General features: G+C 49.2%; 1 protein-coding gene across 13 annotated transcripts in view; it reads right to left on the reverse strand.

Annotated features, from left to right (window-relative positions):
• The window catches only part of KDM2B (lysine demethylase 2B), a 124,151-nt gene that overhangs the window by 1,796 nt on the left and 95,023 nt on the right, over positions 1–27,332 (reverse strand). For 10 of the 13 annotated variants that reach the window (XM_029232777.1, XM_029232766.1, XM_029232787.1 and 7 more), the window contains 10 exons: positions 17,165–17,389; positions 11,258–11,401; positions 9,960–10,046; positions 9,517–9,786; positions 9,227–9,340; positions 8,551–8,589; positions 7,741–8,420; positions 6,901–7,064; positions 6,650–6,811; positions 5,756–5,974 (listed from right to left, as the gene is read on the reverse strand). In XM_029232777.1, the coding sequence (XP_029088610.1) occupies positions 5,756–5,974; positions 6,650–6,811; positions 6,901–7,064; positions 7,741–8,420; positions 8,551–8,589; positions 9,227–9,340; positions 9,517–9,786; positions 9,960–10,046; positions 11,258–11,401; positions 17,165–17,389 (2,104 nt within the window). The remainder of the gene's footprint in view (positions 1–5,755; positions 5,975–6,649; positions 6,812–6,900; positions 7,065–7,740; positions 8,421–8,550; positions 8,590–9,226; positions 9,341–9,516; positions 9,787–9,959; positions 10,047–11,257; positions 11,402–17,164; positions 17,390–27,332) is intronic. The other 3 variants (XM_029232794.1, XM_029232803.1, XM_029232813.1) reach the window with 2 other exon arrangements.

Here is a 27,332-nt window from a genome sequence, read left to right on the forward strand (position 1 = left end):
CCCACCCCCCCCCACACATACACCCCACCCCACTCCCCCCCACACACACCCCTAATTCAGCAAAACTGCAGGATATAAAATGCACACAAATTAGCATTTCTATACACTAACAATGAACAATCTGAAAGAAAATCACGAAAATTTCATTTACAATAGCATCAAAAAGAAAACATTTAGTAATAAATTTAACGAAGAAAGTGAGACTTGTACACTGAAAACTAAAAAACAACGCTGAAAGAAATTAAAAGATTTAAATGGAAAGACAGCCGATGTTCACAGATTAGAAAACTTAATATTATTAAAATGCCAGTATTACCCCAAAGCAGTCTACAGACTCAATGAAATTGCTATAAAATACCAAAAGCGGGTTTTTTTTGTAGAAAAAGAAAAATGCATCTTAAGAATCATGTAGAAATTTAAGGGACCCTGAACTGCCAACGCAACCTTGAAAAAGAGAAAGTCAGAGGACTCGCACTTCCTGATTTCAATACTACAAAGCCACAGCATGTGTTACTGGCATAAGGACAAACATATACACCAATGGAACAGAATTGAGAGCCCCAAAAATAAACCCTTAAATGGTCAAATGATTTTTGACGAGATGCCAAAACAATTCAGTGGGCGAAAAGACAGACTTTTCAACAAATGGTGCTGGGAAAACTGGATATCCACATGCAACAGGATGAAGCTAGACCACCCTCCCCCATCACACCATATACAAAAATTAAGATTATTCAAAGACTTAACATAAGAGCTAAAACTATGAAACTCTTAGAAGAAAACATGGGAAATCTTCATGACCTTGGATTTGTCGATGGTTTCTTAAACACGACACCAAAAGCACAGGCCACAAAAGGGAAAAGACTGAACTTCATCAAAATTAAAAACTTTTGTACAAAGGACACTATCAAGAGAGTGAAAAAACAACACAGAGAATGGGAGAAAATATTTGCAAGTCATGTATCTGTTAAGGAATTAATATCCAGAATATATAAAGAAATCCTACAATTCAACACCACCACAAACAACCTGATTAAAAAATGGGCAAAAGACGGGAATAGACATTTGTTCAAAGAAGATACACAAATGGTAAATAAGCAAACGAAAAGATGCTTAGTATCACAAATCATTAAGGAAACGCAAGTCAAGACCCCACTGAGATCTTCATATGCATTAGCATGGTTTTCGCTTAAACAAACAAAAAGCCCCAAACCCCAGAAAATGTTAGTAAGGATGTGGAGAAGTTGGAACCCTTTGCACTGCTAGTAGGAATGTAAAACAGTGCAGCTGCTCTGTGAAACAATATAGTAGTTTCTCAAAAAAAAGTAAACACAGAATTACCATGTGATTCAGCCAGTCCATTTCTGGTTGTATACCCAAAGAACAATGAATTTATACACCCATGTTCACAGCAGCATTACTGACAATAGCCAAAAGACAGAAGCAACCCAAGTGTCCATTAGCAGATGAATGGATAAATAAAATGTGGTGTATATATAATAAACCAGTCCCGAAGGAAACAACTACTGTATGGTTCCACTTATGTGAGGTACCTAGAAGAGTCAAATTCAGGGACAGACAGTAGAATGGTGGTTGCTGAGGGCAGGAGAGGAAAGGGAGTGAGGAGTTAGTATTTAGTGGGTACAGAGTTTCTGACAGGGTGAAGAAGAGGTTCTGAAGACAGGTGGCGGCGGCTGCACAACTACATGTCTGTACTTAATGCTAGTGAACTGGACACTTAAGAATTGTTAAAATGGTAAATTTTATGTTATGTGTATCTTACCACAATAAAAAAAATTTTGTTAATTTAGAAAGCTGGAGAAAAGGTAACAATTCACTAGACTTGAGAAAGCTTAACCCCAAACTGGCTGAAGGAAAAGCAGAGAAGCAGATTTCTTCTACAGAAGACCTCAAAGGCACAGGTACTGGAAGCAACAAGTACAACGAAAGTGGGGCTAAAGATGGGGTTAGACACAGAAGGACTGGTTGAAAATCTACTTAAGGAGCAGTAAGAGGCTGAAACTCCCTTCCCCAGCAAAAGAGGGGAGTTTGTCTCTGATGGGCAAGAGAAAGTCTCTAGACCAGGCACCACCAGGCACTGTGGAAGGTAGGGGCACCCCCTGAAAAATGGGGGTTACAGGGAAATTTACCTGCTGACTGTAGAGACCTCCAGACTCCTTCCCTGCCAAGCCCTAGAACCCTGGCAGCCCAGCCTGAGCCCTTTGGTTGGGAGGTCAAGGAAGAGAGTGTCCTTTGGCAACCTTGACCAGCTTAAGAGGAAACACTGACAGATGTCACGTCTGCGTTTCCCCAAAGAAAACAACCCATGCTGACCACCCAATGATACCCACAGCAGACCAGCTCCCACCGTGTCCCCAGAGCCTCCGATCACCTGAGCCGACAACCTCATGTTGACACTAAATCTGAGAAGGACCCCTTAGGCAGGCCCACTGACTGCATCTGAAGGAATGTATGGTCTATGTGGAAAAGAAAAAACCATCAGTATCCTCAGGATGGACAATATCTGGATCCAAGAAACAAGAACATGCCACTCTCCGAAAGTTCAGAGAACAAACTATAGCTGTAAAATTAAAAATATAGGCTAAACCATATGAAAACTGCCAATATTTGACTGTTTTCTGACCTACATAAAAAGCAGCTTCATATGTTTGAACCTAAAAAAAAGCAGAAATGAAAAACTCACTACAGTTGACCCTTGAACAACACGGGTTTGAACTGTGCGGGTCCACTTATATGCTGATATTTTTCAATAGTAAATATTACAGGCTACAAATTAGTGGTTGAATCTGAGTTTTTGGAGGAAGTGTGGATACCAAGGGCCAACTGTAAGTTATATTTGGATTTTCTACTGCAAGGAGGGCTGCACCCCTAGCCCCTAACTAGTTCAAGGGTCAGCTGTATATGAATTCTGTGATAAGTGGAGGAAAACCAGATACAGAGATGGGAAAAAGGAAAAAAAAACTAAAGGTATCAGAGGACTACTAAAGAAAGAAAACAGAAGGGAAGGAAATTAAATAATTCAAGGAAAATTTCCAGAACCAAATTGAGAGACTGAAAGCGCTCATGAATGCTCAATACAATCCCTGAAAATGGACTCAAACCAAGGCTCACCGACCAAAACTGCAAAAAACTTTGAGATAAACATCATGTCCTACACGGGACTTCCCTGGTGCTCCAGTGGCTAAGACTCGCGCTCCCAACGCAGGGGGCCCAGGTTCGATCCCTGGTCAGGGAACTAGAGCCCACATGCTGCAACGAAGATCCTGCATCCTGCAACTAAGACCCGGCACAGCCAAATTAATTAAAATTTTTTAAAAAATAATTTTTTTAAAATAAATAAATAAAAAGATCGTGTTCTACAAACTTCCAATGAGAGAAAATATTCACTGAAGGATGGAGAATCAAATCGTTTTGGACATCAACTCTGGAAGGCAGAAGCCAAAGGAGCAGTGCCTCCCACTTTCTGAAACAATATGGTTCCCAAACTAGGACTATATGACCAGCTAAGCTATCAATTAAACATGAAGGTATAATACAGCCATTTTCAGACATATAAGGTCTGGAAGATGTCCTCTACCAAACGAACAGATAAACCAAGAAAGAAGATACGGGACCAAGGAAAGAAGGGTCCCTGCACAAGACAGAAACCAAGGAAGTCCCAGGACGGGAGCTGTGCAGCAGGCAGAGACAGCCAAGTTCAAGTGGGGGCAGGAGGAAAAGAAGTCCAGGAGGGTGGTTTCTACACAGACTGGTTGAGGGCCTGACAAGTTCACGTGGGGAAAGAACAGTACTCAAGTCTGTTATAGAAACTAACCAAACAAAAATGAGGCAATTATTAACTCTAGGGAAAACAAACCAAAAACATGTGCAAGAAAGGAAACATACCCATAATACACACTGGCTCAACAGTGGACAATACTTACTTGGCCATAATAAGGTAAGTAATAGTGACTTAACCACAAATTGGGAAAATGAAGGGAGAAAAGGGAGCAGGGTAAGAGAATGTAAGAATAGTAATCCTTGTTCTCTGCATAGCAAGTTAACAAACACAGAGCATCTGAAAAGGAAAAACAAAAACAAACAAAAAACAACAAGAAATAGCAATGTAGGCTTGCTGTTTGGAAAAAATGGAGGTAAACAGAAACAAAGAGCTCAAGAGTTGAAGGTGGTTGCCTCAAGGTGAGAATCAGGGGCAGGGAAGGGGAAGCCAAAGGGCCACCTCAAGCAACCACGGCTTCACTCTGCCACTAGACCTGATCCTCCAACCACAATGAAGGATCTGGAAACATGTCAAGTGCCATCCATTTTGTGGAAGAGACTTATTTTATCATGAACTAGTTATACTGACAGGAGGGGAAAACATTTTAAAAAGAACTGAATCTAGAAGAGACGGTATGAGAGAGATTGGCCTTCATATACATCACAGCTCTTAACGCAAACGCAGAGATCTGTGTGTAGATCCTGAGACAAAAAGATGACCTCAAAGGATTGTGGTGGAAAACAAAATGCAAAAAGATGATTTATACAAACAGATCACAGACTGTGCTGCAGGGGAGGGGGATTTATACTGGGATCTCTGCTACACATGCATAGTAATTAAATTAGAATAAGTGAAAAGAGTTCATTACTACCGAGCGCTTTAGAACAAGATGCTCCCCAGGCCCTCCTCCACGGGGTGGCCCCAGCATCAATTCAAGACCACGAGCTGAGCCTGGAGCTGGGGTCTTGGTGAAAGCTCACCTCAGTGTGGCTCTCTGTTCTCTGCCTCCATGGAATGCAACACCCCCCTCCTCCCCCCCACCTCACCACCAATACTCCCCAAGGAGGAGGGTGGGCTCCCTAAGCACTAAGTTACAGCATCAGCTCCCACGTGGATGTGGTACTGGTAACAGGAAGGCGTTTCTCAGGCATGAATGTGGGATGGAGAGAGGGAAACAGCTATAAACAGTATGTGAATCCTGACCAAGCCAGATACCAGATTGGATTGTGTCAAAATGTAATTTAAATGAGGTGAGGGTATCATTTATTACTTGGTAATTTCTGGAAGAAAAAAGTTTCTTTCCTCCTTTTTTTTTTTGGTCTGGTCCAAATCTTACACGCCCAATCTGACCATCCTGAGCGATGAGACGAGAACTGGGTTAACTGGGCTGAGAACGGGCAGCGTTGCCTCTGTCCACCTCCCCGTTGGTTGTGCCCCAAGTCCTTAGGAACCAACTCCAGCCCCATCAGTAAGTGGGGGGAGTGAGGACTCCACTGTGGGGTTTTCTTCTTGTCAACCACAGGCCCATTGATAGCAGGGTCAGGAGGGGGACACATAAGCGACAACCACCATGGCAGAAATCAAGCTGCTTATTACTCCATTGGCCCAGCCTGGCCTCACTGCCGGCTACTCTCCCACACCCCCTGCTGCCAGGGGCCAGGTCGTCCACAGCACCCAAGGGAAGCTTTTCTAGCCCATATTTTGGGTCAAGATCCACTGCTATGTGCTCATGTGCTCTCACTGCTACTAGCACTATTTTTTGGAGCAATTATTTAAAATCTAACAACACTTATTTGTTTAATGTGTGTTTCCCCTCTAGACTAGGCCGTGGGTCTGTCTTGTTCACTGGTGTGTCGTAGCATCTAACACTGTGACCCTATAGCAACAGGCCCACAAGTATTTCCTTTCGAATGAAGAATGCCCAGCCTGTCCCCCGGGGTCCTGGGCAGACCCCGATGGGTGCCCCGGACTGACCTGACAGGTTGATTTCGGTTAAGGAGTCTCGGGTGGTGGTGCCCACAGCGGTGAGCAGGTTGATGGACTGGTCAGTCACATGGTTACAGTAACTAAGGTGGAGCTTGGAGAGCAGGGGCATGTGGCGAATGATAAGCCGCAGGGAGGCGTCTGTGATGTCTAGGCCGGCCAGACGCAGCTCCACAATGTTCCGGAGCTTACTCCGATTGTCCATCTGACCTGAGGGGGCAGGACAGAGAGGCAACATGTCACCCTGACATGACACTTTACAAGGCCTACCAGCCAGGTGGAACATCTGGGTCTCATTTAGCCGTTGAGTGTCTCCCCCAAAAGATCAAAACTGGTTCCAACATTTAAAAATCGGAATATTCCACATCAAGTTTTACCCTTGTAGATTCTTTAAAAGTCAGAAGACCTAGAAACACAGAGCCTGCATTCCACCCAACAGTGCTCAGCCAATTGGAGTACAGACAGCACAGCATCTCTGGGTCACCACAGATTCCTCATTTAAGGTACTGGTGGGGAGCAGTGAGTCCTGCAACCCGACCTAAGAGGGCTTCATCCCGTGACGCCCTGTCTGGCCACACTGACCCCGATGCTTGAGGCTTAAAGCCAACGAAGGACAAATTAACATAGAAGCAGTGAGATGCACAGAGTTCCCAAAGTGGCATCCTGGGAGCCTCTGCCCTCTCACGGGTCCCCTCTTGTACCCAAAGCTGACTGAGAACAGCAGCTGGGACTCAGCTCTGCGTCGAGAAGGGCTGAAGCCAGAGAAGGCTTGAAGACATGAGTACCAAATGGGGTCTGTGGTGAAAACCAGATCCAACGACGCAGCTTGGTCATACCACCTTCTTGTGACCCCGCCTTGGGTACACCCCTGACCCAGACACTCACCTGGCCTGTTATCTGTAGGCGGGGACAGGAGATCCCGCATCTGGGCGTCCTTTAGTCCTTCTACCCACTGGACATCCAGGGTCCGGAGCAGTGGACAACTGGAGCTACAGAGGGCTGAGACTGCGATCCATGAGCAGCCTGACAGCACCAAGTCTCGGAGCCCTGGCGGGGGACAGAGAGGGGGTGGCAGGTCAGGTGATACACCCCAGCCCCTGCTACTGCACATTGAGGGTCCCTGGCACAGTGCTCACCAGGCAAGCGGTTGATGAGCCAGCTCAGCTGTTTCTTGGAGATATTGGTCCAGCTGAGGTCCAGGGAGACAGGCTGTCGCCGGATGATGCCGCTCAGCATCAGGGGTGTGATGGACTTGCAGTGGTTCAGGTCGATGCGGGTCCATAACCGCTTATCACAGCACCTGGGGGCCAGGCCCAGCAGAGGGGGCAACGTCAGAGTTGGGAGCTCTCTTGGGGAGCCCCATGCATAGCTGTGGTCAGTCCCCCACCTACCAAGCCCAGGGGGAGGCTCCTTAACTTCGTCCCCTGGACCCTTCTGTTTAGTTTCCGTCTCGTTGGCACCTGAGAGCCTCTGCTCTGATTGTCACAGCCCTCCCCCCCGACCCCCATGGAAAGTACCAGAAGCTGTAAAGTATTTACTGGGGGTTTAATTACACCCTCCACAGGCCATATCTCAAAACAACCCTGCATCATGCCTGTTCACAGATGAAGGTAAGTAACTTGGCCAAGGTCAGAGACCATGCCAGCTGGGAACTATCAAAGCAGGGATTAAGATCAGGAACTGGCGCGGCACTCGGGACCTGGGCTAGCTCTTTAAGAACAAGGACTCCCCCTGGTCCTCAGTTCATCTTCCAAGAAGCTAAATCAGGAAAGCAAATAGGGTTCACCTCTTTTGACAAGACCACACTGACTGTAGCTGCTAGACCTCTTTGAGGAGGATACTTAAGCTGGACGGGGCTTAGAGAGAAAGAGCATCACGAGTGACTCCAGTGGGGACACACGCGCCATCCCTGGCCTAGCTTAAGCCTTACCCTGACCCCCTGGTGCCCCCATCCAAACTCAGCCGGTGCCCCTCACCAGCGGTTCCAGGTCCTGCAGACCCGCATGCAGACACACAGGTCTTGGTGGCTGAGGTAGCTGAAGACGGCCATCCACACCTCCCTGTGCATAATGTGGGCCGCCCCATCATCCAGGGGCAGCGAGTCGGGCGGGGGGCTGATGGGGGGCGGCCGGATCACATGTCGCTCCATCTGGATGCACTTGGGCGGGGACACGGAGGGAGGGGGCCGGGAGATGACTCGGGGCGGGCTGCGCAGGCCGGGCCCCAGCTGGTGCCGCAGCTCCCGGGGGGTGCCGTTGGGCCCCTTGCTGAAGCGGTGAGGGCGCTCACAGAGGCCCAGGGGCCGCTTGGGCTCCTCATTCTCGCTCTCAGGCTCCGACTTGATGGGCTGGTGGTTCTCGTGGGCCAGGCTGCTCTCCGTCTTCTGGATCTCCTGGTTGAGCTCCTTGCTCAGCTCCTTGCTCAGCTCCTTGTTGGGGAGTCGCCGCTTCCGGCGCATCTTCACCTTCCTCTTCTCCTCGGGGCCCTCCACCCCCTCCGTGCTGGGGCCGGCGGTGGGGGAGCTGGAGCGGGAGTGGTCGCTCTCCCTCGTCTTGGGGGGCGCCTCGGGCAGGTCGTCCTCCGGCTCCTGCTTGAAGCGCCTGAGAGGCTTGTTGGCCAGAGCCATTCGGTCCTCAGCGTTCTTCCAGGACCGCCGCTGAGGGAGGAGGGGGAGCGTGGGGGGGTGAGCCCCTAGACCCGGGGCTGCGCCCACCCAGGCCTCCCACACTCCACCCCAGGACCCATTGCCCCAGGAGCAGGCCTGGGGCAAGGGCGGAAGATGGTACCTTTTTCCTGAAAAGCTTATCTTCTTTGCCGGGTTTTAGCTGTCACAGAAAAGAAAGGATGCAGAGCTTGCTCCCAGCGTTCGTGGGCTTTGGTCCCCTCTACACCCAGCCCCACCAACAGAGGCTGGAGGGTCACCTTCCCAACAAATCCCATCTTCTCTGCTCTGACAGACGGGTGGGCCCTGCCTGCTGATTTTAAGGAAGAAGCTGGAACTGGCGGAGAGTGATAGAGCTGTCCCCACCCAACTGACCTCCCACCCCTGGACAGACCCAGAGATATGCAGTCGCCCATTCAGGATGGACTTGGCTCAGGGAGCCTGTCCCAGAGGCAGGGTCTGCAGGATTCCCGGCCGAGCCTTAATGGCTAGAACGAGAAGACAACCAGGCGCCACCTCGTGGCTGATGCTGGAAGGGCCGGTGGGCGAAGAGGGGCCGCCAGGATCCTCCGAGGTTCCCCAGATCCACAGGGCTTCCCCGCGGCAGCTTCAGCTTCCCAGGCCCCACGCCGGAACCACGAGCCAGAGCCTCGGGGCTGAGGCCTGGGAAGCTACGGTGAACAGGTGCCTTGGAGGTCTGCGGCAATGGGTTCGAGGACCAGTGGGGCGGGGCGGGGCGGGGGCGGCCCGGGACTCGCGAGTCCCCAGGGCCGGGGGAGGGCGGGGCGACGTGGGAGCACCTGCTGCTGGAAGTAAGTGAGACTGGATCTCCACCAGGGGCTGAGGCTGCTGCCTAGAGGGGGCCTCGGCGAGAGGTGAGAGGAGGAACCGGGGGACGTTTGAAGCGTCGAGGCCTAAAGGGGTGGGAAGAGGAGTGACTCGCTGGTTTTCCCCTCCTTTCTGTCGGGCCGGGCTCTCAGGACTTCCGTGACTTCGGCTCTCCCCGCTGCCCATTCCCGCCCCCGCCCGCGCGCCCCTGCACCCGGGACCAGCCAGGCCACCCCTCGCTGCCCGTCCCTCCCGGTCGTACTCTCTTGCGTCCACTCAGCTCCTGGGGCTTCTCGTATTTCCGCTTCCTCCTCAGGTGCACATCGTCTGACTTTCGGCGCAGGATGCCGTCAGGGGGCACCTTCTTGGGGTGCTCGTCTGGCCTGCGCCGGGGCGCCTCTTCACACTCACTCCTCCGCTTGGCAGGCTCCTGCCCCTCCTTGCTGTCCCGGTTCATCTTCTGCTCCTTGAGCAGGGAGCCGGGCAGGTTTGAGGCATACTTAAAGCCAGGGCCACGCTTTTGCTTGTAGGCCAAAAACAGAGAAGGAACACACGAACTGTATATCTTTGGACGTGCCCTTGCCCCCGAGTCCGCGGTACCCCTCAAGCCGACATCACCGTGGGCGGGGAGATAGGCTGGGTCTGGCAAGGCCAAGGTCTACCCCCTCCCGGGCTGACCCCTGGGACTTGGAGCCCGGCACTCACTTTCCCGGTCTTGCCGGCGTGGTTACACTTTGGACACTCCCAGCAGTTTGGAAGCTCATCGTTGACCACGCCCTCTGACTCCTTAATCTGGGAGGGACACACACCAGTCAGCAAGCAGGGAGGGGGTGGACAGGGCCAGCTCCTCCAAAAGCATCAACACCCCCTCCCAAAAGCCATTTCCATACCACCTCTGGCCAAGAGAAAACAAGAGTGGTTAAGACGGGTGGCTCTGCATCCAGGTCAGGGTTCAAATCCTGATAGTGCCTCTTCCTAGCTCAGTGACCCTGGGCAAATCACTCCATCTCTGTGGGCCAGTGCCCTCAGCCATAAAATGGAGTGTGCCTATCTCACTGGAGTTATGTGAGAATTCAATGAGTTAACCTAGTGAAAGCAATTAGCTCAGGGCCTGGCACCCAGCAAGGACCCACAAACCATTCAGTCATTTAACAGCACCGAACTGGGTGTGTGGTTATCAGCAAGTGAGATGTGCTTTCCCTGGAGCTTCTGATCCGGGAGAGAGAGAAGTGACCAGGGGCCAGGGGAAAAGCATAGCACCCCTTTTCAGAGGGGGAGGTGTGTGTGCTGGGGAGAGGGGAGTGTCACGACAAACCCCACTACCAGCACCGAGGGAAAGGGGACGGACACCTCGGAGCTGAAGCACCCTTTGGGGCAGGCCCACTCTCATCTCTCTGAACACAGACAGAGCTGGGCTGATGGGAGGTGCCAAGTAGGCTGACGTTCTCTTGAGGCAGAGGTATGAGGTATGTGTCAGCCCAGAGCAGTCTCTTGCTTTCAAAGGTGGAACCTGCTGCCCAAGACAGGCAGGCACAGCACGATGGTCCCCAGGAGGCAGTCCTGCCCTGGGCACACCAAGGGAACAGGTTCCTGGCACATGGGACAGGAATGCAACCACCTGTTGTTACAGGACCTGCCCTCCCCTGGCCCAGGCCTTTTTTCCCAGAAGCCCTGAGAGCAGCCCAACTACCCACTCTCTCCCTCTGGCCCAGGTGCAAGACTCTGGGAACTCTCTGTGGTTCTGAGGTCCCGGGAGGTGGAATGTGTGTGTCTGTGTGTGTCTTCACTCCCTCAAAGACATGGGTGCAAGGTCTGAGCGACTCCAGAACCTTCTAGCCCTCAGCTTATCATCGGACACAGAGAATCCCCCAGACTCAGAGTCCTCCAGGGAGGGAACCTAGTCTCACTCCCCTCCACCCCCCAAACCCCCGCAGCATCAGCACCACCAGAGGCCCAGGGTGAGGCGCCAGGCGGCACAGCCAGATGCCCCCGAGGCTGCTCACCTTAAGGCATCCAGGGTGGATGATTTCGTTGCAGATGGAGCACTCCATGAGCATGAGGTTAAACTTGCCTTCTTCCTCTTCCACTGTGTCCTCTTTTCCTGCCTCGCCACACACTAGACACACGGCGGTGTGGGGCAGCACTGGCTGAAGAGCGGAGAGAACACACAGGGGTCAGCACAGCCAGGACCCCATGGGAAACACATCAAAGGCAATGAGGTACTCGCCTCGGGCCTTCCAGGAGCTGGGGGAGAACCAGCCCAGGCACTGCCCATCATTCATTCATTCATTCAAATTCTTATCTGGCTACTACCTCCACGTGCCAGGTACCACTCCAAGTGCTGGCTATAGCACTGAACCAGACAGATAAAAGTCTCTGCCATCCTGAGCTTACATTTTAGTGGAGGGAGGTGAGCAAAATGAAGAAGAGTCTGTTAGATGGTGACAAGGGAAATGGAGAAAAATAAAGCAAGGAGGGCCAGGTCAGCAGTGAGGTGGGAGAAAGGAGGGCTAATCTGAAACGCAGAGGTCAGGGACAGCCTCACATATGAGAAAAGACCTGCAGGAGGAGGTGGGGCATGAACCAAGCCCCGATCTGTAGGGGCTGAGGCCGCATCTCTCCAGCGGCTATCAAAGCACAGTCTAAGAACTCCGGGTCCTCAAGACTTTACAGGGAGGTCAAACTATCTTCAGAATACCACTAAGACACCATCTGCCTTTTTCACTGTGTTGACACTTGCACTGGTGGGCGAGACTGCTGGCACCTGTCAGGGCAGAGGCTCCAATGTGCCCAGGCAGTCGCCGGGCCGTTCCTGGCCACATGCTCCTTAAAAAGCTCACCAGTTTCATTTAAGGATATCTTTGATAAAGCAGTAAGAATTATTAATTTTATTAAAACTCTGATCTCCGAGTACACATTCTTTTAATATTCTGCGTGACAGAATAGGAAGTATGCATCAACTACTTCAGCTGAATACCAAAGGATGACGGTTATCTAAAGGAAAAGCTCTTGTGATCAAGCCGTGAACTGAACTGGTCACTTTCTCCATAGAACACCATTTTACTTGAAAGAATGACATTATTTAAAAAAAAAAAAAAAGGGTATTGGCACATCTTCTCAAAGATGAAATAAGTAAGTCTGTCACTTTCAGAAATATCACTTAAAACATTTGTTGCAGATCATGAAATTTGAATTTTCAAACAAAAATCAGAATTTTGGAAAACTTACATCAGCCACCGTGAACTAGACAGTTTCCCGATACTTAAAGACTTTTCTGAGGACACTGGTGCTGGTGTTAACAAATGTGTGTTTTTTTTTAAACACTGTATAACACTATGTACCCCTATTTGGAAAATCTGTAAAACTCAGTAAGCCAGTGTTTTCCAAATGACCAATATCTGATGTTATAACATTAGGCATAAGCAAATGAGGGGCAAGAACGACTAATGAATTTTAATGTAACAGTAGGAAAAGTTCACTGATACAGATTCAGATTCCATATTGCAACTAACCTTTAAGCACTTGCCACCTGTTGAGCTCTGGTGGTGGATGAGAAGTATATCCACATTATCTGGAAAGGCTATTAAAAGACTCCTCCCATGGGCTTCCCTGGTGGCGCAGTGGTTGAGAGTCCGCCTGCCGATGCAGGGGACACGGGTTTGTGCCCTGGCCCGGGAGGATCCCACATGCCGCGGAGCGGCTGGGCCCGTGAGCCATGGCCGCTGAGCCTGCGTGTCCGGAGCCTGTGCCCCGCAACGGGAGAGGCCACAGCAGTGAGAGGCCCGCATACCGCAAAAAACAATAAAACAAACAAACAAACAAAAAAGACTCCTCCCAGGAATTCCCTGGCAGTCCAGCGGTTTCCAGCGGTTCGGACTCCACACTTTCACAGTCATAAGCTGAGCAGCGCAGACCCACCCACCAAAAAAGACTCCTCCCTTTTTCAACCACCATATTTATGAGGCCAGGTTTTCCTCATGTAGTGCCTCCAAAACAACATCACAGAATGAATATAGAAGCATATACGAAAATCTAGGTCTTTTCTACTGAACCTGGCATAAAAAAGATTTACAAAAACATATAACAATGCTATTTTTCCTACTAATCGTTTTTGTTTCAGGAGATGTTATTTCTCCTAAAAATGTTATTTATGTTAACATGTAGTGGGTTTCTTATAATTTTTAAATGAATTCAAAATATTTAAAATTTTTTATTACAGTAATATTAATAAATAAATAACCCACATAAATGAAAGCTCTTTGGGGTTTTCATAACTTTTAAGAGAGCGAAGGGGTCCCAAGACCACAAAGTTTGAGAGCTGATGTATTAGACTATAAACCCCTGTGGACAAGCTCTCACTCTCTCCTACTTATAAACGTCCACCTCCCAGTACTTGGGATCCAGAGGAAACACACAACCAATTTTTATTAAACTGAGTTAGAATAGCTTCAAATAAGCTGGGATATACACTCCACCAATAACTGGAAAAGTCTGTAAAATGGATAGAACACTGAAGGCAAAAGAGTCATCATTCGTTCAGACTCTGAAGTAGGCGAGGAGAGACAGAACCAGTCTCTGCAAAGTTACTGCAGGAGGGGAAACCCCAGCCAGGGCTACAGGGAGAGGGTGCTGGGCAGTGGGAAGGGATAAAGTCTGTGGAGGAAGCCTCCACCATGGGAAGAGAGAGACTCACTCATCAGGAAAAAGGGCCTGGAAGAGTAGTAGAGGTGGGCCTGCCTGGGTCAGAGGTGGGTAAAACATGGCAGGAAGTGCCCCAACAAAGTGCGAAGCCTGGAAGAAGAGCAAGGACCTCAAGTGAGGGTGGGGCTAAGGTTGCATTTGCCATCAGTCCCAGGCTGGAGAGGAAGACACACACAAAAGTGAGGTTTCCTTCAACCGACAATCCCTGTGTCAGGCACTGGGCCAGACACCAGAGCTGCAAAGAACAGGTGACAGCAGAGACAGCTTCCTGTAACTGGACCTGGGTCACTGGAGGGAAGGTGAGGGTGAAAGAGAAAGTATGGCTAAAGAGGAAGAGACGGGGACTTCCCTGGTGGCGCAGTGGTTAAGAATCCTCCTGCCAATGCAGGGGACATGGGTTCAAGCCCTGGTCCAGAAAGATCCCACATGCGGTGGAGCAACTAAGCTCAGGTGCCACAACTACTGAGCCTGTGCTCTAGAGCCCGTGCTCCGCAACAAGAGAAGCCACCGCAATGAGAAGCCCACCCACCATAACAGAGTAGACCCTGCTCGCCACAACTAGAGAAAGCCCACGCGCAGCAATGAAGACCCAACACAGCCAAAAATGTTAATTAAAAAAAAAAAATTAAGAGGAAGAGAGGGTCCTGGGGCACTGCTAACATGCCAAGTTTTAGGTGACACTGTTCTCAAAACCCAGAGTCCCTATGGACAACTTCTCTTAAACCATGACAGAATGCAATAAGTCATGGACCCTCACTCCAGAAAAATGCACACACATACAGGCACACATATAAAAATCTGTATTTAATTTCAAGGGGGCGCTCAAACTCCCTGAAATCCATTCAAATGACCTGGTACAGGTGACAAAAACACAAGCAACGAAACTGCAAATGTCTACACAGCAAAGGAACAATCAAAAGAGTGAAAAGGCAACGTACATAATGAAAGAAAATATTTACAAACCATGTTATCTGATAAGGGGTTAATATTCAGAATATATGAAGAATTCTATAACTCAACAACAAAATACAAACAATCCAATTTTAAAATAGGCAAAGGACTTCAACAGACCTTTGTACAAAGAAGGCCTACAAATGACCAACAATCACATGAAAAGATGCTCAACATCACTTAACCATCAGAGAAATGTAAATCAAAACCACAGTGAGGGATCACCTCACACTCATTAGGATGGCCACTATCAAAAAAGAAAAAAATAGGGGCATCCCTGGTGGCGCAGTAGTTGAGAATCTGTCTGCTAATGCAGGGGACACGGGTTCGAGCCCTGGTCTGGGAGGATCCCACATGCCACGGAGCAACTAGGCCCATGAGCCACAACTACTGAGCCTGCACGTCTGGAGCCTGTGATCTGCAACAAGAGAGGCCCGCGCACCGATGAAGAGTGGCCCCCGCTTGCCACAACTAGAGAAAGCCCTCGCACAGAAACGAAGACCCAACACAGGAAAAAATAATTAATTAATTAAAACTCCTACCCCCAACGTCATCTTTAAAAAACAAAAAAAAAAAAAAGGAAAAAGAAGAAAAAAATAACAAGTGTTGGCAAGGATGTGGAAAAGCTGAAACCCTTGTGCACTACTGGTGGGAATGTGAAATAGAGCAACCACTGTGGGAAACAGTATGGAGATTACTCAATTAAAAACAAAACGACCATATGATCCAACAATCCTACTTCTGATTGAGATATATATATGTATATATATATAGCAATATGTTTTTGGATATAGCAATATATCCAAAAGAATGCAAAGCAGGATCTCAAAGAGATACTGGCACACCCGTGTTCATTGCAGCATTATTCACAATAGCCAAGAGGTGGAAGCAACTTAAATGTCCATGAGCAGATAAACAGATAAAGAAAATGCAGCACATCCATACAAGGGAACATTATTCAGCCTTTAAAAAGAAGGAAATCCTGACACATGCTACAATGTGGATGAACCCTGAAAACATTAAAGCTAAGTGAAATAAGCTCACAGAGGGAGACATCCTGCCTGAATCCACTTACATGAGGTGTCCAAAGTAGTCACAATTAGAAACAGAAAGTAGAAAGGTGGTTGCCCAGGGCTGGGGGAGGAGTTGCTGTTCAATGGATATAGAGTTTCCATTTGGCAAGATGCAAAAGTTCTAGAGATCAGTTTGCACAACAACGAGCATATAGGTAATATCACTGGACTGTACACTTAAAAATGGTCAAGATGGTAAAGTGTATAAGTTTTGGACCACAATTTTAAAAAGAGAGACAGACATAAAGAAAACACAAAAACACAAGCAGTATGTGTTGGAGGGAGAAGGGGAAGGTGCCCCAAGCTTGGAGGGGCATCAGCAGCCAGGGAGGAAGCCTCGCCTGATGCCAGGCTGGGCCTGTGAGGGTCTTGCCCAGGGCCAAGGATCCTGTCCCTCCTGCTGAGCCTGCTTTCCTGTGGGAGCACAGAGATCACTGCTCCCTCAGGGAGGACCCCAGGGCCCGGAGCAGTGCCCCAAGGAAGGCAGAATGCCTGAGAGTGTGCAGGGGGGATACACGAGCAGAGCCAGGACCTTGCAGAGCCTGAGACCACTGCCCTGTCCTGGGGCAAGGCCGGAGTCCAGGCGAGATGGCCTGGAGGGGCAGGCCAGGCTTTCCAGCGGCCCAGCTCCTCCTGGACACCATAAATCAGTCCTCCTTCTCTGGGACGGCCCCCTCAGGAGGGGCACTGACCTTCCACCCAGACCTCTGACTTCGAAGGCAGGACAGGAAGGAAGGGAGGGCCCAGAACCATCATGAACTGGACCATAAATGTTGGCAACAGGGTCACAGACAGGACAGGCTGCCCTGACATCTTTAATGGCAGAGACTTCAAAGTACTCAGTCATCTAGGGAAGGAAGGAGTTATAAGACCAGCAGACTATGAAGGAAAGGGAGCCTGAGCACATGGCAGGACCCCAGAGTCCTGCAGTGTGGAATCTGAAAACAGCGTTAGTCTCCCCTTTCTTCCCAGGAGGGAGCACCCCTCCGGGGTTTCTGCTGCGGCCACGTTCTCTTCAAGCGGAGGGACTGGACAGACCAACGAGCAGAGGAACAGACTGGCCTGAGGCACAGGTGGGGCCTGCATTCAGGAGCCCCGCGGCCTGCAGCAAGGAAGGGCTGCCACCTCCACTCCCGGGGGAGAAGCACTGCAGCCACTGGGAGGGGCGCCCCTGGGGGCACTCACCGCGATGCACTGCCGCATGATGCAGCTCTGCTTCATCCGCCCGGGGCCCCCGAACTTCTTCATGTCCTTGCAGAAATGGCACTCTCCACACTCCGTCCGCAGGCAGGCCTCGCACTTGCGGCATCTCGTCCGGCGCCGGCGAGCTCCCGCCGTGGTCCGGTTGGCGGCCAACTTCACCGCAGAGGCGGGGCCCAGCTTCCCCTTGGGCCGACCTACAGCCCGGTTCTGTGGGAGCACACACAGGACTGGTGAGATGGGGGCCCGCAGGGCCAGCCAGGCCCTGAGTCCGGGGGGTTATGGGTTGAAGTGTGTTCACCCAAAAGATATGTTGAAGTCCTAACCCCACAACCTCAGAACGTGACCTTACTTGGAAATTGGATCTTTACAGACGAAACTTTTAAAATATGGTCACGAGGGTGGCCCTAATCCAATAGGACTGGTGTCCTTGTGAAAGGGGTAAATTTGGACACAAGCACAGAGAAGCCTTATGTGAAGACACAGAGAGAAGACGGCCATGTGCCTGGAGGGATGCCGCCATCTACAAGCCAAGTAACGTCAAGGAAGCCAGCAAAAGCCAGAAGCTGGAAGAGGCAAGGAAGGGTCCTTGCCTAGAGCCGTCGCAGAAAGCACCGCCCTGCAACACCTTGACTTCTGACTTCTAGGCTCCAGAACTGTGAGAGAATACGTTTGTTTAAGCCACCCAGTTTTTCTGGGTTTGTTTTTTTAAATTTTTATTGGAGTATAGTTGCCTTACAATGTTGTGTTAGTTTCTGCTGTACAGCGAAGTAAATCAGCTTTATGTACAAATATATCCCCTCTTTTTTAGATTTCCTTCCCATTTAGGTCACCCTGAGTAGAGTTCCCTGTGCTATACGGTAGGTTCTCATTGATTGCCTATTTTATATATAGTATCAATAGTGTATATATGTCAATCCCAATCTCCCAAGTCATCCCACCAACACCCCTTCCTCCCTTGGCATCCGTACGTTAAGCCACCCCGTTTGTGGTGCTCCACTATGGCAGCCCCGGGAAGCTGACAGGGACACCCTGCTTTGGAGAGCAGTACGCCTGGCTCTAGAGCCTTCTGCACCCCCCCCCACCCCACATCAGGCCAGGCTCCTCGGGCTACCTGTGCTTCTGCAGGGAGGCCACACAATCCGCCTCTGTTCCCTCTGCGAGGGACACCCACCCCTCCCAGCCCCACTCGACTAATGCCTGCTCAGGCTGCAGGACCCATTTCAAACACTGCCTTCTCCTGGCAGCCCTTCCTGACCGCCCTGCACTGGGCCCCTGTCACAGCATAACTGTCTGTTCTCTCATGGGTCTTCCCTTTGAGACAGGGACTCAGAAAGGCAGTTATGGAGGGTATCTTGTCACCACTGTCCCTCGACAAGATGGCTGGCATCTAGCATGTGCTCAATAAACCAGACCCCAAGAGAATGAGACAGTAAACCCTAAGGAACTGATTTCTGAGAACTTCTCCCTGTGACTCAGGGAAACACAGACAGGCAGATGAACAGAAAGTGGTACTAAATGCTGAACAGGGCACAAGCCAGCCACATGTCCTGCTCTGAGGTCCTTACAACCTGGCCACCAGCCCCAGAGCCTCTTGCAAACCAGGATCAGAGACCAGCCGCTGGGACACTGTCCACCCAGGATCAGAAGTAGGAAGGACCAGGATGGTCGGGAAAGTGTCTCACCTGAAGCACCTTTCTGAGTTTGCTGAAAACTGGTTCATCCCTCCGTCAGAGAGACACACTCTCACCCCAAAACTATCTGATCTAATTGGCATCGAATCCTTAAAGCCCATCTCAGCCAATTAAACAAGCTTCAGTCCATCTCAGGCTTTTCATTTTAATTGCTTGTCATATGTGGATCCCTAAACAAAATCCCATCGCTCGCTAGCTCCTGGGCCCAAAAGTGTGGTTACGATGTACCACAGTGCAGAGGATCTTCCTTCCAGGGACCCCCCTCCCAAAATGCATACAGCTCCCCACCCCCAAACTACTGGAGCTGCTTAGAAACTTACAACCACATCAGCAAGGGAAACAGTCCATGGTTCTCCGAGAATCAAGCCTTGACCCCCATCATTTTATCCTGCAGAGCCGTGGTCACTGTGCAGACCCGAAGGTCCCACACACACCTTTTGGTACTGACACCTTAAGTGGATCCCTTCCCTCAGATTTTTTTCCCAAAAGCCTGCAGCATTCAAGGAAACTGCGAAGCCTCTGGTGGTGAGGCACCCACGTCAGGAAGTGCTGCGGCTCTGGATCTTTATCACTCTGAACGCCAAAGAGGAAAGGAGACCCAGCTCCACTGGCCCACGTGTCCTCACCTCCCTGTGCCCTGACCCTGCTGCTCCCACAAGCCACCCCACCCGGTGGGGTGAGGGGCTGCCCCAATGCAAGTTACTCCTCCTGCAAGCAGTGGAGGGCCTCCCCACGCACCACAGCCCAGGGAGGTCTGGGGCCCCTAGTCATGGACATGGGCAGTTCTGCAGCCATGGCACCGCCTGTCAATTCAGGTCAGGTCTTGTTGCCAGATGAGTAATGGGGAAAAAAAAAAAAAATCAGTTTTCAGAGACTTTAGATTTGAGAACAGCACGTAAGGGACTGTGGACCTGAAAACTAAGCAGCAAGCAGTGCTGAGTGGAAGCAGGGATGACAGGGGCGGTGACAGCAGTGCAGGTGGGTACTTGCAAGTGCCTGTCATCCTGCTCTTCATCTTACGTATGATATTACCTAATTTTCCAATAATAACCCTACGAGAGATGCCATTTTTCAGATGAGGAAACTCGAGCTAGAGGTTAAGAGACCGGCTCAAGGTCACGGAGCCAGCAGAGGATGTGCGTCTAAACACTAAAACCACATCTAAACACTATAAACCACAGCGACGCACAGGCAAAGTAGGACAAGAGACCCCAGAGTCCATGGGAACTGACCACACGCCCTGGAAGGGGCCCACAGCTAGTGCCTTGATGCCCTTAGTAGGACAGGTGCCAACAGGAGGTGCAGAGAAGCACATCAATTTCCAGAGAAATTGAGACCAGGAAGGTTTCTCCCTCTCTTCACAGCCTGGAAGACTCTTTGGTAAAGAGCACACATCCTGTTAGCAACCCACTCCTCAAATCCCTGAAACATGGGCCAAGGGGTGGGTGATTCAAAGCCTTGAGTCAGGTACAGAGAAGGCAGCCCATGGTTCAGGCTCCAAGGACAAAACCAGAGGTGAAGGGCTCACACTCTGACCCTGGAGCAGGAGAGTCTAAGGACTAGTTTCTCTGGTGAAGGACTGAGAAAAAGAAAAAATTTCAGGAGTCCAAACATGGCTCTTGCCTCCCACTCAGGAGCATCAGGTATACATAGCAGCTGAGCACCTCTGGCCTCTCTGGCCACTCAAAAGTAAGAGAGTTGGGTCGATCCAGCCACAGTCACAAAGCTTGTACTTGACTGTGAGACAAGCCCACCTTCCTGTGCTTTCCAAAGTTCATTCTCATCTGAAGAGGCACTTTTCCAAACGATGAAAAAAACCAAATCCGCCCGGATCTCGATGGCAGCTGAGACATCCTGGAAAATGACAACGCCTTGAAGGAAGAGGTATAAGGGTGGCTGTTTCCAAAGACCTTGTTTCAGGCCCTCTCTGCCAGGCTGCCAAACAAGCTAGAAAAGCTGATGCTGCCTGCAGCTTCGCGGGCCAGCTTGCTGGTCAGGAGTCAACTGAGCAACACTTGTAATGCAGGATACTCCTAAAGACCACTGAGAAAATCAACAGGTAAGAAAGACATCGAAGGGTCTCTATTAGGGAAGGTGAAACAAGCCTCGTTTTGGCTTCTGTCCTAACCTCTTTTCGGTGACATCTAAAGGTTCACAAACCAATACTCAATTCTGCTCTATCCTACCTGTGCATCTATTCATTCAAGTAACCCAGAATGCCCCTTTGTTAATTTCAGCCTGAAATGTTCTTCTCAGCAAAAGGGAATGATGGCATCCACTGACTTCACATACAAACCAGCTTCCCAAACCCCAAAGCCGTTTGTTGATTTTATCAGCCCAGAACGCATATCCTCAGCTCCATCTGGTTAGGAAAATTGAGTCCACACACCCATACACACAAATCTTAGTATTCCAACTCTTCTTCTCCATCAACATCTCTCAAGTATCGTCCTTAAAAGGAGTACTATTGATAAATATTTTTTAAAATAAAATTTAAAAAGGAATACTATTGGGCTTCCCTGGTGGCGCAGTAGTTGAGAATCCGCCTGCCAATGCAGGGGACACAGGTTCGAGCCCTGATCCGGGAAGATCCCACATGACGTGGAGCAACTAAGCCTGTGCACCACCTACTACTGAGCCTGCGCTCTAGAGCCTGCGAGCCACAACTACTGAGCCCGAGTGCCACAACTACTGAAGCCCGTGCGCCTAGAGCCCATGCTCCACAACAAGAGAAGCCACCCAATGAGAAGCCCGTGCACCGCAACAAAGAGTAGCCCCTGCTTGCTGCAACTAGAGATAGAGAAAAGCCCGTGAGCGGAAACGAAGACCCAACGCAGCCAAAAATAAAAACTAAAAAAAACAAAAAGGAATACTATTGAGGTAGTTCATTTCATTCCACAAATATTAACTAAGTGCCTCCTATCAGATCCTATTCTCCAGAATATTCATGGGCAGAACCTTCAATCCCTCATTTCTAAAATACTGGAATTAACATTACTTGGATTAACCTGAATTAGTGAAAAGATATCCCATGTTCATGGACTGAAAGATAATATTGTTAAAGGAAACAACAGAGAAGTTTCCAACTAAAGTGGAAACAAAGTGGTCCACAAATTCAATGCAACCCCGACGAAAGTCACAGCTGGCTCATCTGCAGAAATTGAAAGGCTGATCCTAAAATTCATGTGGAGGGAATTCCCTAGTGGTCCAGTGGTTAGGACTCCACGCTTCTATTGCAGGGGGCCTGGGTTCAATCCCTGGTCAGGGAACTAAGATCCCGCAAGCCGTGTGGCATGGCCAAAAATAAAATAAAATTTAAAAATTAAGATGAAATTCATGTGGAAATGCAAGGGACTTGAAATAGCCAAAACAATCTTGCAAATGAAGAACAAAGTTGGAGGACTTACACTTCCTGATTTCAAAACTTACTATGAAACTACAGTAAACAAAACAGTGTGGTAGTGGCATAAGGATGGATATACAGATCAATGAACTAGAATTGAGAGTTCAGAAATAAAGCCTCACAATATTTATGACCAACTGATTTTCGACAGGGTTGTCAAGACAATTCAGTAGGGAAAGAACAGACTGTTCAACAAATGGTGTGGGGATAAATGGATATCCACATACAAAAGGATGAAGTTGGACCCTTACATCACACAATATAAAAAATTAACCCCAAAATGGATAGAAGACCTAAATGTAAGGGCTAAAACATAAACTCTAAGAAGAAAGCATAAGGGTAACTCTTCATGACCTTGGATGAGGCAATGATTTTTTGGATATGACACCAAAAGCACAGGTGACAAAAGAAGATAAACTGGACTTCAAAATTTTAAACTTTTATAAAGCAGAAACTAACACACCATTGTAAAGCAATTATACCCCAATAAAAATGTTTAAAAAAAAGACACAATTATAAGTATAAAAAAAATTTTTAAACTTTTGTGCTTAAAAGAGCACTATCAAGTAAGAAGAATGGGAGAAATTATATGCAAATTATACACCTGGTAAGGGTTGTATCCTTAAGGTATAAAACAACTCAACAATAGAAAGACAAATATCCCAATTTTAAAATGAGCAAAGGAGGACTTCCCTGGTGGCGCAGTGGTTAAGAATCCACCTGTCAATGCAGGGGACATGAGTTCGAGCCCTGGTCTGGGAAGATCCCACATGCCGCGGAGCAACTAAGCTCGTGTGCCACAACTACTGAGCCCATGTGCTACAACGACTGAAGCCCGTGCACCTAAATCCCGTGCTCTGCAACAAGAGAAGCCCACACACCACAACGAAGAGTAGCCCTCACTCACTGCAACTAGAGAAACCCTGCACGCAGCAAGAAAGACCCAATGCAGCCCAAAATAAATAAATAAAATAAAATGAGCAAAGGATTTAAGCAAATAATTCTCCACCCCCCGAAAAAAAGATATACAAATGGGCAATAAGCACATGAAAAAATGTTCGACATCACTAGCCAATAGAGCATGTGATCTATGCTACACTCATTCATTCACCCCCTCACTCACACTTTCACCCACCTACCCACCCAACTGTTTTCTGGCTGTGAATTATGTACAGACTCAATGCTAGGTGCTGGGACTACAAAGATGAGTAAGATGTGTTTGTTCCATACTCTCAAAGGCACTACAGTCTGGGGGAAGAAAGACATGTTACCACATAAACACACTGCAACACAGTGATGATAATATCAAAAGCTAACATGTGCTGAAGCAACACTCTTTTCAATATTTATATCGATAACCTATGAGGTAGGAACTATTATCATCTCCATTTAGAAATAAGGAAACTGAGGCACAGTGCAGTTAAGTAGTCTCCCCAGTGTCATACTGCCAATAAATGAGAAGCCGAGATACCCAGGTGATGGCTCTAAAGCCTGGGCTCTGGCAATGCTGACCCAGAAGGAATGCCTCATTTCACTGGGAAGGGAGGCTGGGAAAAGTGTCAGACACAGGGGGTGGTGACTAAAACGAGTCTTAGAGGGAGGATAGGACACTGCAGGCCAGGAGTAGGGGTGGGGTTAGGGAGTGAATATTCTAGACAGAAGGAAGAGTAAGATAGAGATGTGAAACCAGGTAACACATTCAAGGAATAGCTTGATATGACTGCTGGAAAACTGCCCTGAAGTGGCAGGAGCCTAAACCTGCAGGCCCCGTACGCCACATTACAGAAATAGTGGCCCCTGTAAGAGCAGTTAAAGGACTTACATGCAGGAGCAACATGATCGTATTTTGGCAACACTGGGGGGAGTGAATTTTTTTGGTGGTGGGCAAGATGAAAGACAGGGAGATGAGTTGAGGATGCTACAGTAGTCCGGGATGAGAGTTATGAAGGCTTGAGTAGAAGCCATAGAAGGAATGAGGAGGAGGGGATGATTCAGGGATGTTTTAGAAGCAGAGCCGGTTTAGAAGACCCAGGAGGCTGACTGCACAGGGAGCATGCAAGCAGGAAGAGTCCTGGAAGACTCTGAGGTTTCGGGCTTGAGCAACAGAAGAACAAGGGGCTCAGGAGAGAGAACTAGAAACCACCATGCACACGTGGAATCTGAGGGACCCACGGGACGTCCAAGGAAGGTGGCCAGCAGCAGCCAGGAGGGACCGGCGCTGAGATACACAGCTGGGGATCAGCCTCGCGTAGTGCTGAACTACTTAATACTTAAGTCCACGAGGTTGTTCAGGGAGAACGGGCAGAGTGAAAAGAGGGTCCTGGGCAGTACCTTCAAGACTGAAAACATCCAAGGGCCGGGTGAAAAAGAGCAACCTGCTAAGGAATGGCCAGAAAGGCAGGAAAAGCAGCAGGAGCCTGTGGCATCACTGGAGCCAGGGAAGAGTTTCAAGAAGGCAGCGGGCTAGAGTTTCAACTGTCAAGAGGAGTCAGTGAGAAGAACAGTAAACGTGGCTGTCTGTTTTTACAATTCAGACAGTTCTTTGTTCCTCACCAAACTGCTGCTAACAGGAGCACACCGACACTTAGCCCCATGAAGGGTAGCCAGAGCCCCAAACAGCGTGGAATTCCTTGTCGTGCTAACGTTACCTTCAACTGTACAACAAATTTGTTTCAACATCATGTCTGTTCCCAAATCTTCAAGTATAATGGATATCCCAGGAAAAGCTGGATTTTAGCTGTGCTGCAGGGCCCTTAACACACACCTGCAGACTCCAGGGAGGGCTTACGGTTTGTTTACATCCTGAGAGTAAGGAGCAAGAGAATGAAAACACAGGAGCTACCAGAAACCCAGGGGATAGGCAGACCTCTGGAGAATCTGAGGAAAGCTAAGGACCTTTTCCCTAGAAAAATGCCCCTACGCACAAAGTCACAAAACTTTCGCATGTAATTTTGGGAAGCTTCAGGGACCCATATGAAAATTTCACTCTTTAAGCAATTGTAATGAGTAACACAGTGGTTATAGCCATATAAATTTCTGAGATCTTCTTCAGCATAATTTCCTAATTTTCTTTTTTATTTTGGCCACACCACACGGCATGCAGAATCTTAGTTCCCTGATCAGGGATAGAACCCATGTCCCCTGCAATGGAAGTGTGGAGTCATAACCACTGGACTGCCAGGGAATTCCCTCTAATTATTTTTTTTAACAAACAGGCAGTAATCATTTTTAGTAAAAAATTTTTTTAAAAAAAGGAATAATTCTATTTTCATTTCAGGGGTTAAAAAAACACAAGATGGAATTCTCCTTACTAAGAGTCCTTCTTTGAGTGGCATCTCCTCAAACTAAAAAGCAGAGCTGAAGAATTTTCCAGCATGTTCTGCACTGGAGAAGCAAAGGAAGTCCATGGGAGAAGGCCCAGCCAAGGGTCTCTCCTGCCCTGGGCCCAACATCTGGAGCAGCGGAAACCCAAGCTGCTGTGGGAAGGCATGGGGCAGACAGGCCAGCCCAGCAGGACAGGCATAAGGGAGGCTGATACCACCCAGGACTGAACACCAGCCTCGAGTGGGGACAAGGGAAGGACACAGGCTTTTAAGACAGAGCAGGCAAAATTCTGATGAAGGATGAGGGGCTAGGCTCAGCTGCAGGGACAGACTGGACAACAGAAATGTCCCAACAGGGTCTCCGCTGGGACCTTTCACACAGTAGGTGGCCGAGCATACCTGCAAGCCTACACTCCAAGACTTCCACCCCTCCTTGAAGGAGACGACTTTTTTTTTTAATTTTTATTTATTTATTTATTTATTTATTTTTGGCTGCGTTGGGTCTTCGTTGTTGTGCGTGGGCTTTCGCTAGTTGCACCGAGCGGGGGCTACTCTTCATTGCGGTTTCTTAATTGTGGTGGCTTCTCTTGTTGCGGAACACGGGCTCTAGGCGTGCGGGCTCAGTAGTTGTGGCATGTGGACTCAGTAGTTGTGGCTCGTGGGCTCTAGAGCGCAGGCTCAGTAGTTACGGCACAGGGGCTTAGTTGCTCTGCAGCATGTGGAATCTTCCCGGACCAGGGCTCGAATCTGTGTCCCCTGCATTGGCAGGCGCATTCCTAACCACTGCGCCACCAGGGAAGCCCGAAGGAGACTCCTTTAGAGAAGAGTGGGGTCTACAGCCTGCGAGCTACAGACTCCAGAGGCCCTGGCTCCAATTTCAAAGACACAGATGCCTTAGAGGTCCTTAGAGGAAGCCACTCTTCTCAGGCCCAAGAAATTGTGGGGCTAATAAAAGTTGAGGAAAGGTTAAGGGAGACAAGCAGCAGTGAGCCGCCGCCTGGAGGGTCGGCAAATGCAGGGTCCATGGCTGACAGCCAACTTCTCTATTGGGACTATGGGGAAAACCTGCTGCCCAGTGGCCTGGCTTAGAGGTCATCTCCCTCAATGTACCTGAGTGGTAGCATCATCTTAAAGTGAACAGGCGGGCTTCCCTGGTGGCGCAGTGGTTAAGAATCCGGCTGCCAATGCAGGGGACACGAGTTCGAGCCCTGGTCCAGGAAGATCCCACATGCCGCGGAGCAACTAAGCCCGTGAGCCACAACTACGGAGCCTGCACTGTAGAGCCCGTGAGCCACAACTACTGAAAGCCCGTGCGCCTAGAGCCCGTGCTCTGCAACAAGAGACGCCACCACAATGAGAAGCCCACACACCTCAACGAAGAGGAGCCCCCGCTCACCGCAACTAGAGAAAATCAGTGCACAGCAATGAAGACCCCACGCAGCCAAAAATATAAATAAAATAAATAAATAAAGTGAACAAGGCAACCAGATGCGAGGAGGAGGGAACAAATCCAGCTACAGGAAGTATGGGTCCTCACGTGATGGAAGTCTCTCTCAGGAGTGGCAGTAAGTGAAAAGGAGACATAAGGAGTCCTATCTGATGTAGTGTCAAAGATGATATCTATCATAGGCCATAGGGTGTGGTCGAATTAAAAAACCAAAACAAGGGCTTCCCTGGTGGCGCAGGGGTTGAGAGTCCGCCTGCCGATGCAGGGGACACGGGTTCGTGCCCCG

This window comes from Monodon monoceros, unplaced genomic scaffold (genome assembly GCF_005190385.1).
Source record: "Monodon monoceros isolate NGI ecotype Baffin Bay Population unplaced genomic scaffold, NGI_Narwhal_1 Super_Scaffold_1, whole genome shotgun sequence".
NCBI classification, from domain to species: Eukaryota; Metazoa; Chordata; class Mammalia; order Artiodactyla; family Monodontidae; genus Monodon; species Monodon monoceros.